General features: G+C 56.5%; 1 protein-coding gene across 1 annotated transcript in view; it reads right to left on the bottom strand.

Annotated features, from left to right (window-relative positions):
* Nucleotides 1-7,836, bottom strand: part of TBC1D14 (TBC1 domain family member 14) — a 54,777-nt gene extending 46,941 nt beyond the window's left edge. Inside the window, exons 1-2 of the mRNA XM_004715085.3 lie at nt 7,774-7,836; nt 5,528-6,242 (exon numbers count right to left, since the gene is read on the bottom strand). Of these exons, the coding sequence (XP_004715142.1) occupies nt 5,528-6,225 (698 nt within the window). The 5' untranslated portion in view covers nt 6,226-6,242; nt 7,774-7,836. The remainder of the gene's footprint in view (nt 1-5,527; nt 6,243-7,773) is intronic.
* Between the last annotated feature and the right edge of the window lie 8,547 nt (nt 7,837-16,383).

Genomic DNA, 16,383 nt, shown 5'->3' with positions numbered 1-16,383 from the left:
GACACTGAGTCTTGCTCCAGTGCTTCCCCCTTCCTGATGGGGCGTCCAAAGCAAGCAAGTGGGGCAGCGCCCTATTGTGACTCCCAGGTTCTTATTGGGTGACCCCTGGAAGTAGGCCACCAGATCTTTTTCCTTGTGTGGTAGTTACATAATTTTGGTGTCAACCTGAAGATATGAAAATGTTGGGGTGGAGTCTAGTCTGTCAGTCAGGTCGCAGCCTGATGGTACCTCCATAAGGAGGATCCTGGGAACTTCCTCTCTTTCTCTGCCTTCCCCTCCTGCTGTTGGGTCACTGGGAGAGCTGCCAGAGCCACCGCCATTGGATCCATGGGCTCTGCACCCACCAGCCAGGGATGTTCCTGAGTTCCTTTTGCATCATTGTGTGTGGCTTTGTGAGTCTGATGAGGGATTTATGGACTAGTATCAGATTCATGGACTTGATCTGGATTGAGATGGGATGTTTTATTAATGCACAATTATTCCTTAATATAAAGCTCTTTCTTACACATGAGTGTTACTGAATTTGTTTCTCTAGTCTACCCGTCCTAACACACCCAGTGTGCACTGTTTGACTGCCACTCAAATGCTTCTGCTTTAACATTGGCATTAGCCTTGTAGGTGCCAGGTAGAGGAGCCCTGTCTCCCCTGGGCAAAAACGTATAGCACCACCAGGGAAGCAGTGTGCCCAGCCTCTGCCCCTTTCTTCTTTCTCATGCCTGGCTCCTACCACCCTCAGGACTGTGCAGAGCCACACCTCCCAGGCCTTCCCTCTGGGTAAGGGGTGTACTGTACCCTTGAATTTTAAAGCTGGAAGGTAACCAGGTCTTAAAGCCCTGCCTCCACTCACAGAAGCAGACCACCAGGACATAACGCTGCATTACTAGCCGAGAGGCTGACGGCTTGAACTGGCCCAGAGGCTCTGAGAAAGACAGGCCTGGCACGCGGCTTCGAAAATTCACGTCCTGGAAAACCCCGCAGAGCAGTTCTCTCTTCTTAGCAGAGGCTCTGCACACACAGGGCTGCCGACAGTCAGAAGCAGCAACAACAGGGCTGCGGGCCCACAGAACACTCATACCAGCAAGAGGTGACTGTGACTCACAATGACCCTACAGAGCCTGGTGGTAAAAGTGGAGGCAATCCGCGTGACCCAAGGATTTCATATAATAAAACCCATGGTAAGAAGGAATTGTATTAGAATATAAATTCTGAGCACCAGGTTTGCAAAAGGCTGTGAATGGAAGTGGACGCCTACAACTCATTTGCAGAATCCCCACGGGGATGAAGCCTCCACTGAGTTCCCACTGATCAGCAACCAGGAGTGTGAGCAGGTTTGTCCTCAGACAGAATGCCTTGGGAGGTGGGTTACCCCCCATCAGCCCAGGTAGGGCGGTTCCCCCTGGGGTTTGCCTGGGTGTGTCCTGGAAGGAGAACAGGGAGGGCCATTTGGTCATGAGTCAGGCCTTAATACCTTGGGGAGCCAACTTGTAAACTCCGCCTGCTATGACCTGCATGTCCCAGTCATGACCCTATTCCACTCTGGAATCTCACCTGTAACCATGTTGTTTAATCTGCTGTGACAGTTTTTCTTGACCTCTTGGGTCCCTTTAAAACTCTGTACATCAGCAAACCTTTGGACACCATTAAGACCTTGTGCCCATGGTCGCCCTCATCTGATATGTCTTTGTCCTGTCCTTGTCCCATTTAAGACTTAGTAAATGTCAAAAACCAACCAAACAACCCAGTGGCTGGCGGCTCCCTGTGGCTACTGAGCAAACTGAGGGCCCAAAGGGATCCCCGGCAACCCCAACTGTGCAAAACAAAGAATCAGCAAAGCGGGAACTGAAACCATTCTCAGCTGCAAACTCAGCATAAACAGGAACCAGCTGATTCCATGTGGCAACCACAAGGTGAGTGTGCAGAGAGCAATTTAACCGTGTGTTGGAAACAAAAGGGAACATGCAGACGTTGTCACACAGTCACTCTTAGACGGAAGAGCCAGGTAAGATGTTAACTGTGCACTAGTTCCTACACATGCTCTAAGGGGAAGCGAGTCCACCCTCCCCCTGCAACAGGAGTCCCTTCACCACGGGAGAAGTGGGCAGCCGAGGAAGGGCCTGCTTCCTACAACAGGCTTGGCGGGGCTTTCCTAAACCCCAGGGCCCTCTGGTCCCACAGCCCCTACATTTCACCACAGCTGCTCTCGGTGACAAGAAAGAAAGGGCTGCAGTCACTGACACCCTGGAGCACAGTTCTGCTGGGGTGCACTGGGGCACCACGAGTCAGAGTCCACACTGCAGTACCGGGTCGGATTCAGTTTCCCAAGTGGGCCCTGACCCCACCGAGGGCAGCGCAAAGGCTGCAAAAAGGACTCAATTTCCACAAATGGCAGTCAGATGGCAGCAAACAGTGTGTCCCATAAACACAGCAGAACAGACAGCTGAGGCCAAGGCTCTATATGCACAACCCAACATCCCCCCGATATTTCAACCTGACGTCCCCGGGATAGTTCAACCTGACGCCCAGGGATGCTACAACCTGATATCCCGAGATAGTTCAACCTGACGCCCCTGGAGTTTGTCTTCCTGGCATGGAGGTGTAGGGGTGTGGTGTCATGGGACACCCCAGGTAAATGGCCTCATCTTGTGTTCAGTGTTTCTGTTCTGTCTCCTAGGTGCATGGTGCCAGAGCTCTTACAAGCTTGTAAACAGCTATCTTTATTCACCGGGAGCAGCAGAGGAAGGAGAGTCAGTTAACGAGGGGACAGTAACTGGGAGCCCGGCTGTTCTCTCTATCAAGGGGTCAGAACCGAGCAGTGCCCAGTCACCATTACAGAGAACTCTAGTCTCTGAGTGTTTAGTCAGAGTGTTTGGTTTTTTGAAGTTTGGTCAAAAAGCTTACCAAACAAACACCTTGATCAAAAGGGGGAAAGGTAGTACAGAAGCTCAAATCACATACAATCCAGATTTTATGAAGCCAGAAGTTGTTTGTAACCCCCACCCCAAGACTATATACTGCACAAGACACATCTTTAAAACTGAAATTGCAACTAGACCCTGAAGTCACCTTTACCCGATTCAAGTTTCCTTTGAGTAAGTGTGGTAGGTTAGAGCTCACGTCAACCAGACTCTCCTGGTTAAAGGTGGAATTAAACCTGACAATCAAGGCACGCACACTGATGATACCTCCTGATGCCATAAACCTTTTTCTATAAGAAGCAAGGCAAACCGAGATGCTGCCCCTGCCTCCCTCCTCACTGAGCTTCACTGGGACTCTGTGCTTGCCTCCAGCAGTAGCCCCATGTGGGCCACCTGACCCTGAGCGCTGTCGGTGCCCTGCCACGCTTCCACCAACCTCTGGATCTACATGACTCTGCGCCCACTGGCCTGTAAGCATCCTTGCTGCATGCATCACCAACGTGCGGCTACAGGAGTCCGAGAAAGGACTCACAGACTAGCACCGAACGTATGGGCTAGAGCTGGATGCCTTCTTGACAGATGATTACTTCTTGACAGAACGCTCAGCCTCTTACATAGATGAGCGTCCCCGGATTGTCTCTCTAGACAACCCGCCTCCCTCCCGCAGTAAAGAATGTCTGCCTTGAGTAGGTGCCCGTGGGAAGAATTCTCTTCAAGGCACGGGGTGACAGCAGTGAGCCGGAGGGTGAGGTCAGGACCACCAGAGGGCAAGAGCCAGTTTTCACTGTGGAGGAAGCGCCCAGAAACAGAGAGGCAGCCGCCCCACTGAAGGACCTGGCCAGTGCCCTGCATGGAAGCAGCGCCTGCTCTGCTGGGTACATGCTCCACAGCAGCAGAAAGTAAGGCGGCAACAGGGCAGGAGCCACTGAGTGCAGGGCTCTGAGTCCACACTGACAGACACACAGACAACTGAAAAGGTGGGGCAGCCTTTGATGGGATGGGATGGGGATGAGGACAATGACACAGTCCCAAGGACCTTTCCACATCGTGTTTTGATGGATTTAGTGGCACACAAAGCACCACTCCCACCGAGCTGCAGAGGTGAGCTGCCTCATGGGGGCCTCGTGGCTGTGATCTCAGCGGAGGTGGACAGCCAGCCCTTCCTCCTGGTGTTTTCTAACCGTCCACCCTGGACCTTGGGTCAGTGGTTGAGACACACCACGTGTGGCCGGAGGCCTTGCCTTCCCTTCGCAGGGGGAAATGCGGTCACTCTACCAAGGAGGAACTGGCAGGCCTGACACAAGCAATCAGAGGCCCCGATATTGGGGTAACCTACCCGCGAGCCCCCAACTCCAGCCTCCTCCCACCCCACCACCATGACCCTGCCAACCAAATAGCCCCTGGGCCTCATCACCAGGCACAGGAGCCCCCACTGAAAGGATGGCCATGGTCCACAGAGCCCCAGCCTAGCCTCCAGGCGACACAGGACAGAGCCCAGGGGACAAACGGTGCCAGGTGAGACCTGACCAGGAGACAGGGTGACCAGGTGTCACAGGTGATGCAGATGGAACTCTCCCTGTGAAGAACGTGCCCCTGGGGCCAGCCATCAAGTGTGAGCAAGGGCTGCGGATGGACAACCGAATCAGATCACCATCACACACCTTGATGTCAATCAAGGTCAGAGAATGACCGGGCAGGAGAATGCCCTCATCCTGAAGACAGGTACATGACGGGCCTGGGGTCGAGGCCCCAGGCCTCCCACCTGCTGTCAGCACAGGTCAGTCTGCCCTGAGCAGAGAGGAGGAGCCGGGGTGGAGGGCGTGTGAGAGGAAGGAGGAGATGGGGAGGGAAGAGCTGGAGAGTGAGAGAGTCGGGAGAGAGCAGAGCGAGAGAGGAGAGAGCAGGACAGAGAGAACCAGAAATATCGGGCAGAGGCCTCTGGTAGAAGGAGTTGCAAGTCCCAGGCGCTGCCTCAGCCCCTGCCCTGTCGGATGGAAACTGCACCAGAGTGAAACGTCACTCCCCAACACGACGGCCCGGGGGCAGCCAGGCTCGCAGACACTGCTGGGCGGGTGAGGGCATCTGAGGACCAGCTGGTGGCACCCACTCTACCAGGCACATGGCCCCTAGCACCCCTCTCCTTGGGACACACCCTAGAGATGTCAGGAGAGGCACCCCAAGACTGCCCAGGAATGTCTGAGCAGCAGCATCCTGAATGCCCACTGGGGCCTGGATAGGACCCCTGATGGTGACTCCTCACCCAGGCTAGCAGCCAGGATCCCTCACAAGCATGCTCCCGCCACCCCGCTGGGTGAGAACAGCTGGGGGCAGATCGCCATTCTGAGATGGCAGTCACCAGCAGCCCCGTCCTGCACACCATGGCGGTGCTGGGCCCTTGAGCATGACCCTCCCACTTGCTCAGCAAGGGCCAAGGGGGATGGGGGGTGGGGTTGGTGGGGGTTGGTGGGAGGCAACACAGTGCCACGGGTGAATGAGGAAGGCCAGTGAGGTAGATATACACAGAACACATGCTGACCACGATAGGCAGGACAGGGTACCTGGTGGGCCCTGCACCCCACCCCACCGCACCCCACACAGACAAAGGGTGTTACCTGGCCAAGAAGTGGCCGAGTGGCCCCAGGAATCTGGCCCTGCTGCGGCCCTCCACAGGCCCCTGGGTGCTATCGCGCTGGGTGGGGCTGCCCGCCTCCCTGGCGGAGCCCAGGGTGACATCGATGAAGGGGGGGTTGTCGTCGTTCTCTAGGGCCACGATGGCACTGGAGCTGCTGGTGACCAGGTCGAGGAGGTCCTCGGTGCTGAGCTCCGTGCCCAGGCTGGACCCACTGCAGACAGAAGCATCATCGCTGCGGCCCAGGGCCAGGGAAGGCGGGCTGCAGAGCCGCACAGCATCGTAGCCAGTCCTGGGGAAGGTGGAGGACTTGCGCACCCCTGGCTCCCGCTCAGCGCCCTCGGGTCCCAGCAGCGTGCAGGATGGCAGGGCGCAGGTGCTCTGGGAAGCCCGCTCGGGGCCAGTTGGGGCCAGTGGCCGTCCAGTGTGAACGGCGCTGCAGGCCACGGGCTCTGGGTTGCTGATCTCCAGCGTGGGGATCCCCGAGTCCACCGAGGCCAGGCTGCAGCAGTCCTGTGTGGCATCATGCAGTAGCTGGGGGCCATGCTCAGGCAGAGAAAGGGACTGGGAGGCCTTGAGGCGCACGCTCAGAGGGCTGGGGAGGTGGTTTCCTGGCTGACCAGCCACAATACCCATCAAGGCAACGCCATTGGGAGAGGTAGACAGCTTCCTATCAGTCATCTTGGTCCAGGGAGGAACTAGAAGAACATCAATGAGGAAGTGAAGTCAGTGCACCCGGACCCAGGGCCTCCATGTACACATGTCCTGGGCTGACAGGGCTTGGGGCGGCGGCTCTGCTGGCCTGAGGTCTGGCCACTGCTCCAGGACATGAAACACTGCAGTGTAAAGACCTCCCACAATGCCAGCTACCCTAGCATACTCAGCCAGGTGTGAGGCCAGCTCCATCTGCCCAGGCCTGCTCCCTTCACTCTGAGCTCTGGCCGTCACCTGCTCTAAGATCCTGGGATGGACCACTCCCACAATCCTGGGAGCCTCTCTCCTACCCTCAGATTTGAGACTTGTTGGCCCTACACTTGCGTGAGTCAGCCTTTGGACATGACATCTATGCAAATACATCTCACTGGTTCTATCTCTCAAGAGAATCCCGAGACCGGGACCCTTGGAAAACTCCCTTTTTGCAGGCCCACTGTGACTCAGGATCAGAAGCTGTTTCACACAGAGTCTTGGGGGAGCCAGGCTGCACTGGCCACAGCCCAGGCCCCAGGAGTGGAGGAACCCAGACGAGATGCTCCACACGGAGCAGTACTGCAAGTGCCCACTCGTCTGTGCCCAGACCCTGGAAAGACAGTTACCTGACCAAGTGACTGCCAGAGAGCCATGTTTGTGTGCACGCCAAAGAAGGATGACCCAACAGAATGAAGAAATGATCTACCTGTATCACTAATATCCCATGGAAGTCTACTTTGAAGAGAATTAAAAATGGGTACAACAGTGCATAGACAAAAAACTGACAGAAATTGAAGCCATATTCAGAAGAGGTCATAGAACAAATGGTATCACTGCTGACATCAGATAGATCTTGGCTGAAAGCAGAGAACACCAGAAAGACACTTGTTTGTTTTGTAGACTCTGCAAAGCCATTTAACCATGTGGATTACTAAGTGCCATGAACAGCACTTGGGAGAACGGGGATTCCAGAGCACCTCATTGTGCTTATGTGGAACCTGTAAGTGTGTCAAAGGCAATCATTCAAACAAGGTAAGGGGGCGCTGGATGATGTAAAATCAGGAAATGTGTCAGGGTGTATACTCGCATCATACATATTCAGTCTGTATGCTGAGCCAATAATACAAGAAGCTGGACTACATGAGGAAGAACGTGGCCTTGGGATTGGAGGACGGCTTACTAACAACCTATGATATGCAAATGACACAACCTTACTTGTTGAACTTGAGGAGAACTTGAAGCGCTTGCTGATGAAAATCAAGGACTGCAGCCTTCAGGCTGGATTACCACTCAATGTAAAGAGAACAAAAACCCTGACAACCGGACCACGAGGTAATGTCATGATCAACGGAGACAAGATTGAAGCTGCCATGGATTTAATTCTACTCGGACCCGCCATCAGAGCCCATGGAAGCAGCAGTCAAGAAATGGCACTCACACTGCTGGGCCAATGTGCTGCACAGATCTCTTCAACGTGTTAAAGAGCTAAGGTGTCCCTCTGATGACTCGGGCGTTCCTGCCCCACACCATGGCTTTTCTTACATGGCCTCACACGCGTGTGACCGCTGGACAGTGAATAAGGAACTTCAAAGAATGAACGCCTCTGGATGACAGTGCTGGTGAGCAACCATGCAAGCACCGTGGACTTCCAGGAGAATAAACGCATCTGTCGTGGAGGTAGTGCACTCGAAATGTTGCTCCGGAGCCGGGTGAGACTGTTGCCTGCAGAAGGGCCCTGTGCTCAGTGCAGCGGGTCAGTGGAAAGCGGGAGCTCCTCTGAGTGGCCACAGCACGGGCCTGAGCAGAGCAAGGACGGTGAGGGCGGTGCAGGGCCAGGCAGAGTTTCACTGTTCCCACAAGGCCACTTGACACGGGAACTGTCTCATGGTATGATAGCACCATCCTGCATCCCTGGTAGCACAAATGGTTCATGAACATGGCTATTAAGCAGAAGGCTGAAAGTTCCAGTCCACCCAGAGGCACCTCAGAAGAAAAACCCGGACTTCTACTTCCAAAACACCAGTCCCTGGAAACCCTCTAGGGTGCAGCCCTCCTCCTAGGCACTCGGGGTCGCCTTGTGAACACCCCGAGGCTGGCTCAGGGACCCACAGAATGAGCAAAGTCAAAAGTAGCATGCACACCCACCACATACTGTCCACACACATCACCACAACACCCACCATGCACATCCACTCACACCATCCACACACTACACCACAGCACACATTACACACACCACCCACGTCACCACGTCCACACTGCACATTACCATAAACACACTACCTACATACACATCATCCACACACACCGTCTATATCCACACACCACGCACACACCACCCACACATCACCACACACACACCATGGCATAGGTTACACACACACACACACACACACACACACAATATGCACGCGCTACAAACCATCCACACACACACTACAGAATATGTAACACATACACACACACTATATGCACACACCACAAACCACCCACACACACCATGGCATACGTTACACACACATATTATATGTACACACTACAAACCATCTACACACACCATGGCATATGTTACACACACACATTACATGCACACACTACAAACAATCTACACACACACCATGGCATACGTTACACACACACACACACACACACACACACTATATGCACACACTACAAACCATCCACACACACCATGGCATACGTTTTACACACACACACACCACAGCATACATCACATACACACATTACACATACCACACTGCACAAATACCACCACACCCACAACACACCATATGTACCGTACATCACACACATAGACTACATATACATACCACATTACATATACCACATCACACACCATATATATTACACAATGTACACAGACACATATACCACGACGCACACATATTACACGCATACACATATTGACACACACCGCCCACGCACCAGGCCCGCACAGAGGACGTCACCTTGCCCTTGGACCTTCATCTAAGAAGTGGCTCCTGGTCACGGAGCAGAATAAGCCTGGGACTTTGGAGTCTGCTCTGATGACTGCTATCCAGGGAAGGCACTGACTGGCAGCCCCTGGCACCCAGCAAGCTCACCTCGCTGGAGCCTGGCTTGCCAGAAGCAGAGCTAGCCAGAGCAGATAAGAGGGTATATCTTGCCCTCCCAGCTGCCCCTAAAGCAGAGGAAGGGGAGTGTGACCAGGGGAGGCAAAAAGAAGGTTGCACCTGGGTTGGCTAACCAGTAATGCATTCTTCTGGAAGGCAGAAGCTCACTTTGCCCCCACCATTCCTCCAGCCAGCCTCCAGAGAAGCCCCACTGACGGCACAAGGGACCCGAGGGCTGCAGAGGCACGTGGGGACTGCTGCTGAACTCTCGGAGGAAGCACGCTCAGCAGAGGACGGCGAGCTAATCTCCGATTCAGATGATCCAACCCACCAACACTCCAACAGCTCAGAGGCCAGGGCTGTGGCCAGAAATAGCCCAAGCATGACCTGCCACGTGATGGAGGCCCTGTCCCGCCCACCCATGGGGCACCTTGAGAGGAAAGGGGCACACACACACACAGCCACAGGCAGAGGGTCAGCACCGAGAGCCCTGGAGCTGGGTGGAGGCTGCAACCCCAGAGATGCCACCTTCTGCCCGACGGAGGGCCATTGAGGCAGACCACCTATCTTCTGGTCATGGGTGGCACCGGCCACACCAAACCTGTGACCATCCAAGCGATTCTACCTCTCAGTGACCCCACAGGGAAAAGCCCACAGCATCCTCCTATGTGACAGGAGAGATCTGGCCAGCAACAAGCCCATGGAGAGACCTGGCCCTGAGGTTCCCAGAGCCCAGGAAGCTAGGCCTGGCCAGCCTTGACGGGCTTCTGCAATGCCACACCAGCCCCGCCCCGTGCCCTGTGGAGCACAGCAACGGGCAGGAAAGGGGGTATCCTCCACCTCCGCCCACCCCCACCCACCTCCCGGTGCACACAGCTCAGCCTCTGGAATCGGGCACTAACTTGGGAGCATGGGCACTTCTACAGTGCATGCTAAAGACAAGCTCTGTGGCACAGGGGGTGGGGAGCATAAGCCCGGCCGAACCCCTCAGCTTCCTGTGTCCTCCCCAGTATGGCTCAGGAACCTGCAGGATTGGCCCCAGTCCCTGGTGCCTGGCACAAGGAGACCTTCTCCCAGCAGTCCAGACCAGCAAGCCCCCTGGGATTCTCACCCTTCTGGGGAGCCCCACTGCTGCATGCTACATCCAGGGCCCTGGGCCCTCAGCTCAGGGGATGTCCAGCAGCTGCTCCCAGGTCCTACTGTCCAACCTGGCTACCACACACCCGGCTGAACTCACTCAAAACTCACTGCCATCAAGTCAATTCTGACTCCTGGCCACTCTACAGGACAGGGTAGAACTGCCCCTGTGGATTTCCGAGACTAGCTCTCCATAGTAGAAAGCCCCCCTTTCTCCAGGGCTGCTGAATTAGCGGCCACTAGAGGCTTAGGAGGGCAGGTCACAGAGTAGTCCTAGGCCAGGACACTGGCCAAGCAAGAGGCCCCAGAGCCAGGGACATCTGTGTCTTTGCAGGCAGGCCACCATTAGACACAGTGGCCAGTGTGTCCCCACAACACACCAGACACAGTGGCCAGTAGCCCCACAACACACAGGTCCACCTGGGCACACAGGAGACACCTAAGGTCACAGTAGACATGTACTGGTGGCTCGGGACGAAGATGCTGCCTGACCCTCATGGGGACATTCAGCACGCTCACTGCCTGCAGGCCTGTCCAACTGCCCTGTCCTGAGAAGAGCAAAGGGAAGCCCATGCACCCCCATGGCCAGTGAATGTGGCCAGTGCCACCTAGCCCTGAGGCCCCCTTCCCATTCAGCATGTCCTGAGAGCGGGCACTCTGCCAAAATCTCAGGGGACAGCCCCAGCCCGAGACAGGCCTCACCCCATGAAACTCTGACCTGTCCACTCACCAATCCATACTGGCACCAGTGCACAGAGGAGGAAACTGAAGCACAGAGAGACACCCACACACACATAAGGCTGGTCCAGCGGGCTGGCTCCTGAGGGCTCCAGTCCCACCCACCCACCATGCTGGCCCAGCTCCTGGGGAGGGCTTCCTCCACCAGGTCTGTACAGGGACCCCCAGGCACTCAGCACAGCCTGTACCCCCCTTCAGTCCTGGCCATACCTGGAGCCGCACCAAAACGACACATCCTAAGGACCTGATAGGTTGGGAGGTCTTCAGACCCCGGGAAGGAGCTGTAGCTGCAGAGAGCAACCCCTCCCGAGCACATACTGCCCGACAGACCCTCAGTGCCATCTCCCAGCCCAGGGAGTGAGATGAGGGATACCTTGGGATACCTGGAGTGAGTTGAACCCGAGGCTGGCTGGCACTCCTGCTTCAGCCTCAGGGTGCTGATGCCATTTGCATAACCACCTGGCCACGGGCCAGCAGCTTCTTCCTGTCCCAGGATTCTCTCACACCTGCTGGGTGGCCGGGACTCAACTTCCCCAGCTGCAAAATGAGTCGGCTATCCGAGCTGACCAACCTGAAGGGCCTGCTGCTCTGCCTGGGTTGGACCAACTCACCAGACCCCACTCAGAGCAGAACTCTCAAGGCTTCAAGGCTTTCAACAGCTGATTCTGAGAAGTGGATCACCAGGCCTTTCTTCCAAGGTACCTCTGGGGCAACTTTCAGTAGCTGAGCACCTGCACCCCCAGACACACATTCACCATCTATACCCCTAAACACAGTCTGTACCCCTAGACACACCCTCTGCACCCTCAAGCATGCAACCACCACCTGCATCCCCAAACATATTCACCACCTGTATCTCCAAACACACATTCACCAGCTGTACCCCCCAACTTACAACCACCACTTGCATCATGAGACATCATCACCACCTGTACCTCTGAACACATATTGACCATGTGCACCTCCAAACACGTTCACCATCTGTACCCCAAACACACAGACAACAAACCCACTGCCATCCAGTGGATACCGACTCATAGCAACTCTAGATAAGGTTTCCAAGGCTGTGCAATCTCTACGGGAGCAGACAGCCTCATCTTTCTCCCTCAGAGCAGCTGGAGGGGTTGAACCACCAACCTTTCAGTTACCAAAGCCAGCCAGGCCCAGAAACTATCCTTTTACTCATTCCTAAAATATTCAACACACACAAGGGGACTTCAAGAAGTTTTTCATAGAAAAACAGAATTTAAAAAATAATAGGATTTTCCAACAAATATTCCAAAGTCCCTTCGCAAACATGACTATTCCTAGGGTCCTCTTTTCTAAAGACATCAGTATCTACTTTGGCAACAAATTTCCTGAATTTCAGAGACTCTATGAGCAGCCAGGGCAGGCTGGGCAGGGACCTGGCACCATGGGTGGTCAGGAGAGGACCACAAGCCAGCAGCTCAGCCAGCCAGAGAGGCAGGGACCAGTGGGGACAGGGATGAGCAGAAATTCACCTACTGGAGAAGGGGAAACAGGCATCAGTTCCGATGCAAAACATGAGGGTGTTGAGGTCATTAGCAGTCACAAACACGGGTCCCTCCACCCAGCTTACAGCCAGCAGGGCCTCCCTTGGGTGGGGAGGACACCAACAGGAATGGGGCCTGGCAGGAGACCAGCCACAGCTTGAGGCCACAGCGGCCTTTCCAGCCGGGTAGCTCAGAGCTTAATACTTGACCTTCCTTAGTTCGGCTTCCAGAACGTTCTTTGACGCATCCACTCAAGGGCCTGGCACACAGTACCTGTGAGTCTGTCGGCAGGGCTGTGACAGCGGAATAGTGGGATAGGCTGAGCAGGGAGCAGGGTTCAGAGACTGCTGTCACAAGGCCGAGGGTGGCCCCGTGCTAGGCACCCAGCAAACCTTCTGTAAACGGAGGTGCCTGTTTTTGACATCGTCAGCCGGGGCAAATTGCAAGGAGAAACTAGAACCTTCCAGGGCAATGTTTCCACAGAACGGGCTGAGGGCAACAGACTGCCCGGCCTGGGTCTCGGCGACGACCAGCCCCCGGCCCACACCATGTTTTAGGGGCTGCTCCAATGGACTGGGATTGTGGGGGGAGGGCGAGGTCGGCACACAAGTTGGAGAGGGCCCGGGCCACCGGGCAGGGATCCCTCAGGCCGTGTGGGGGCTGGGGGCCTCAGGGGGGGAGAGGAAGAACATCAGGAGACCAGGCAGGGGTCGCTGGGGTGGAAGGTCAGGAGGGGGCCGTGAGGGGGTGTCCGGAAGTGGAGCGCCAGCCCAGGGAGGGGTCCAGAGCTCCTCAGGGGGTCAGTGTCCCGAGGCCAGCAGCCGCGCTCCGGCCCGGCGAACGGCGCCGCGGTCTGAGAAACTTTCCTCAAGTTCCGGAGCAGAGGCGCGCGCGCGTGCGCGACTCACGAGTGGTGACGGGCCGTCCTCGGAGCCCTCCCTCCGGCCTCGCGGCCCTAAGTACCGAGTCAGCGCGGATCCGACGCCATGCCCAGCGCCCGCGAGCCCCGCACCTCGCGCGGCCAGGACGCGGACGCGGACGCGGCAGCGACTAGCGGGACTCGGGCCAGTGGCAGGTGCGCGCGGGCGCCCAGGACAGCGCCCCGCCCTCAGGATGCCCCGCCCCGACGGGCGCGCCCCGCCCCTCGGTCGCTTCGCCCCGCCCTCCACGGGCCCGCAGAGCACCCCCGGCCCTTGGCCGCGCCACGCCCACTTGCTTCGCTACACCTACTCAGCTCCGCCTAGCCTCGCCCCTAACGGCCCCGCGTCTTGACTAGGCGCTTCACCCAACCGGGCCGGCCCGAGTCGCCCCGCCCACCCACTGGTGGTCCCGCCCCGAGATAGCTCCGCCCTCTTCCTTCCGCACCGGCCCGCGCCCGCGCTGCTCCTCCAGCTCGGCGCTCAGCCGGCTGCGCCTCCTCTGGCCGGCCCCCGCTCGCCCTGGGCGGGCCAGGAAACAGCTCTGCCGGACCTTTTTCCTCCCGAGGGCCCAGCAGAGCTCACAGTGGTGGCCTGAAGGGGTTCTTGTGCCCGCAGAGCCCGCGTGCATAGCCCACGGGGCCCTCTTACCTGATCGGCTTCACCCGCGGCCATCTTGGAAGTGGGAAGCGGGCGGCGGGGGCCGCGGGAGGGGCCAGGCGTGGACAGCCGAGCAGGAGCGCATCGATGGGCACCCAGCCGGCAGGTGCGCTGGAGGGCTGGTGAAGCGGGACTTAGGCTCGCGGGGCGGGGCTTCTGCGAGTCCTGCCCAATAGCTGCGCTAGACTTCAGTGACGGCTTCGCGGAATGCCTAGCCCTGTAGCGGGGTGGAGCTCTGTCCCCTGCGCCAGGGTCCCCACACTTGCCGGCACTTCGGTTAGCAGTTAAGTACTTAACCCGCCGCGCCACCTGGGCACCTTTTAAAAAGGCTCAGAACCAGGTCAACAGCTGAAGTGCTGAAGGGGGTGGTGGTGGTGGCGTGTGTGTGTACTCGAGCCAGCGTCTCCTCCCCTTCGATCCTCAGGCGAAGTTTGGTTGTTTCCTCCAAGGCTGGTTGTCGATTCTTCTGGTGGCCCATGGTGTGCTCAGCATTCTTAGCCAACAGTTCAATTTCATTGCACCAAACCGCCATCCCTAGCCTTGACTTGGGGTATGTGCACCTCAGTCACCTCACACTTAAAAATGAGCCCTAGTGGTGGTGTCAGGGAAGTGTTAAATGGCTAACCACAAACAAGGTCATCAGTTCAAACCCACCAATCAAATGAGTCTGGTCAGCTATTGTGAAGAGTTTAGTCTCAGAAACCCTACCCAGGGTCACTTGAAATCAAAATCAACTTGATGGTGGTAGGTTTGGTTGGTGTTTTTTTCTCCCAGCATCCCATTCTGAGGATATGACAGGAGATGGGAGCCAGGCCCTGGGAGTGTGGTCCCAGATGGAGAAGGTGTCCAGAGCAGGCCCCTCTGAGACTGGAACTAGGGGTTTGCAGCCAAGGGGGACTGCCCATCTCATTGGCACACAAGTATGGAAGATTCACCTGTCCAGACTGGCAGACTTGCCTCCCTTCCCCCATGGTAGATCTAAGTACTCTGAGCTCCATGAGCTGTGTGGGCAAAGACCCTGCAGAAGGGCCAGTGTAGCCCCCAGCTAACCACAAGTCTGGGAGTTTGAGTCCGCCGAGGCACTGCGAGAAGACGTGGCCATCTTCTGGAAACAATTTCTGGAAGACCCCTGGGAAACCAGCGTCTGGCACCAGGGTCCCCGGGCTCATCAGCATGTGAGAGACCATCTCCTACGGGTGCTGGGTGACCAGCCTGTGCCTGCTGGCTGGCGATCAAGCCCAAGGAATAGCCCTGGGGAAGGAACAGGTGACCCACTTCTTCCTGTAAAGACCACAGCCGAGGCGGGGCAGTTTACGGTGACATGTCGGAGTCTGCAGGGGCAGCGAGTGATGGGAAGAAGGGGTGTGGGGGTGGGGACAGAGATACTGACAAGATTCTCCTGTTAATAACTGTAGACAGAATCCCCTGGAGCGCCATGTCGAAAACAAGCCCTCTGGGAAGCAGGAGGAGGGATCTCATGACCAGGCAAGAGCCAGGAGTGGGCCCATCCTCATCGAACTCACTGGATCCAAAGACAGCTACATCCGAGGAGCAGCAGCGGAACCAGGCGCCAGGGCATGGAGCAGCGTAGTGATGGGCTTCCTAACCCACGGAGCAATTGGAGCTCAGCGCTTTGGGGCAGGAGGCTGGCTCACAGGGTGGGGCCCCCTGGACACAATTCAGGAGGTTGGGTTTGCTGACCCAGTGCCTTCAGGCTGAGGCTGATGGCAGAATGGCATGCCTTTGGGGGTGTTAGCAGACCTGAAAGAGCTTGGTTACCAGGTCCTGGAGAACAGCTGTGTCCTAAGTATTTCTCCCTTGTGTTGCAACTCCTTAACTTACTTCATCCAACCCCTCCTCGTGCGTACTGTCTGTGCGTTCTGTGTAGTCAGTGCAGTGGATGTCAGACTCCAAAGGTAGGGAACATGGCTTGGGATGGAACGCCACCGAGTCTCCCAGGTGACAACGGAGATGGTGTGCTGTGTAGCATTCCCCTCGCAACGGCTAAACCCCAGAGCAGTGGTTCTCAACCTTCCTCATGCCGCGGCCCTTTCCTACAGTCCATGTTGTGCT

This window comes from Echinops telfairi, unplaced genomic scaffold (genome assembly GCF_000313985.2).
Source record: "Echinops telfairi isolate 266 unplaced genomic scaffold, ASM31398v2 ScPeMD7_28;HRSCAF=97, whole genome shotgun sequence".
In the NCBI taxonomy this organism is placed as follows: Eukaryota; Metazoa; Chordata; class Mammalia; order Afrosoricida; family Tenrecidae; genus Echinops; species Echinops telfairi.
The sequence above is the reverse complement of the archived record's forward strand: the minus strand, read 5'-3'. Positions and strand labels throughout refer to the sequence as shown.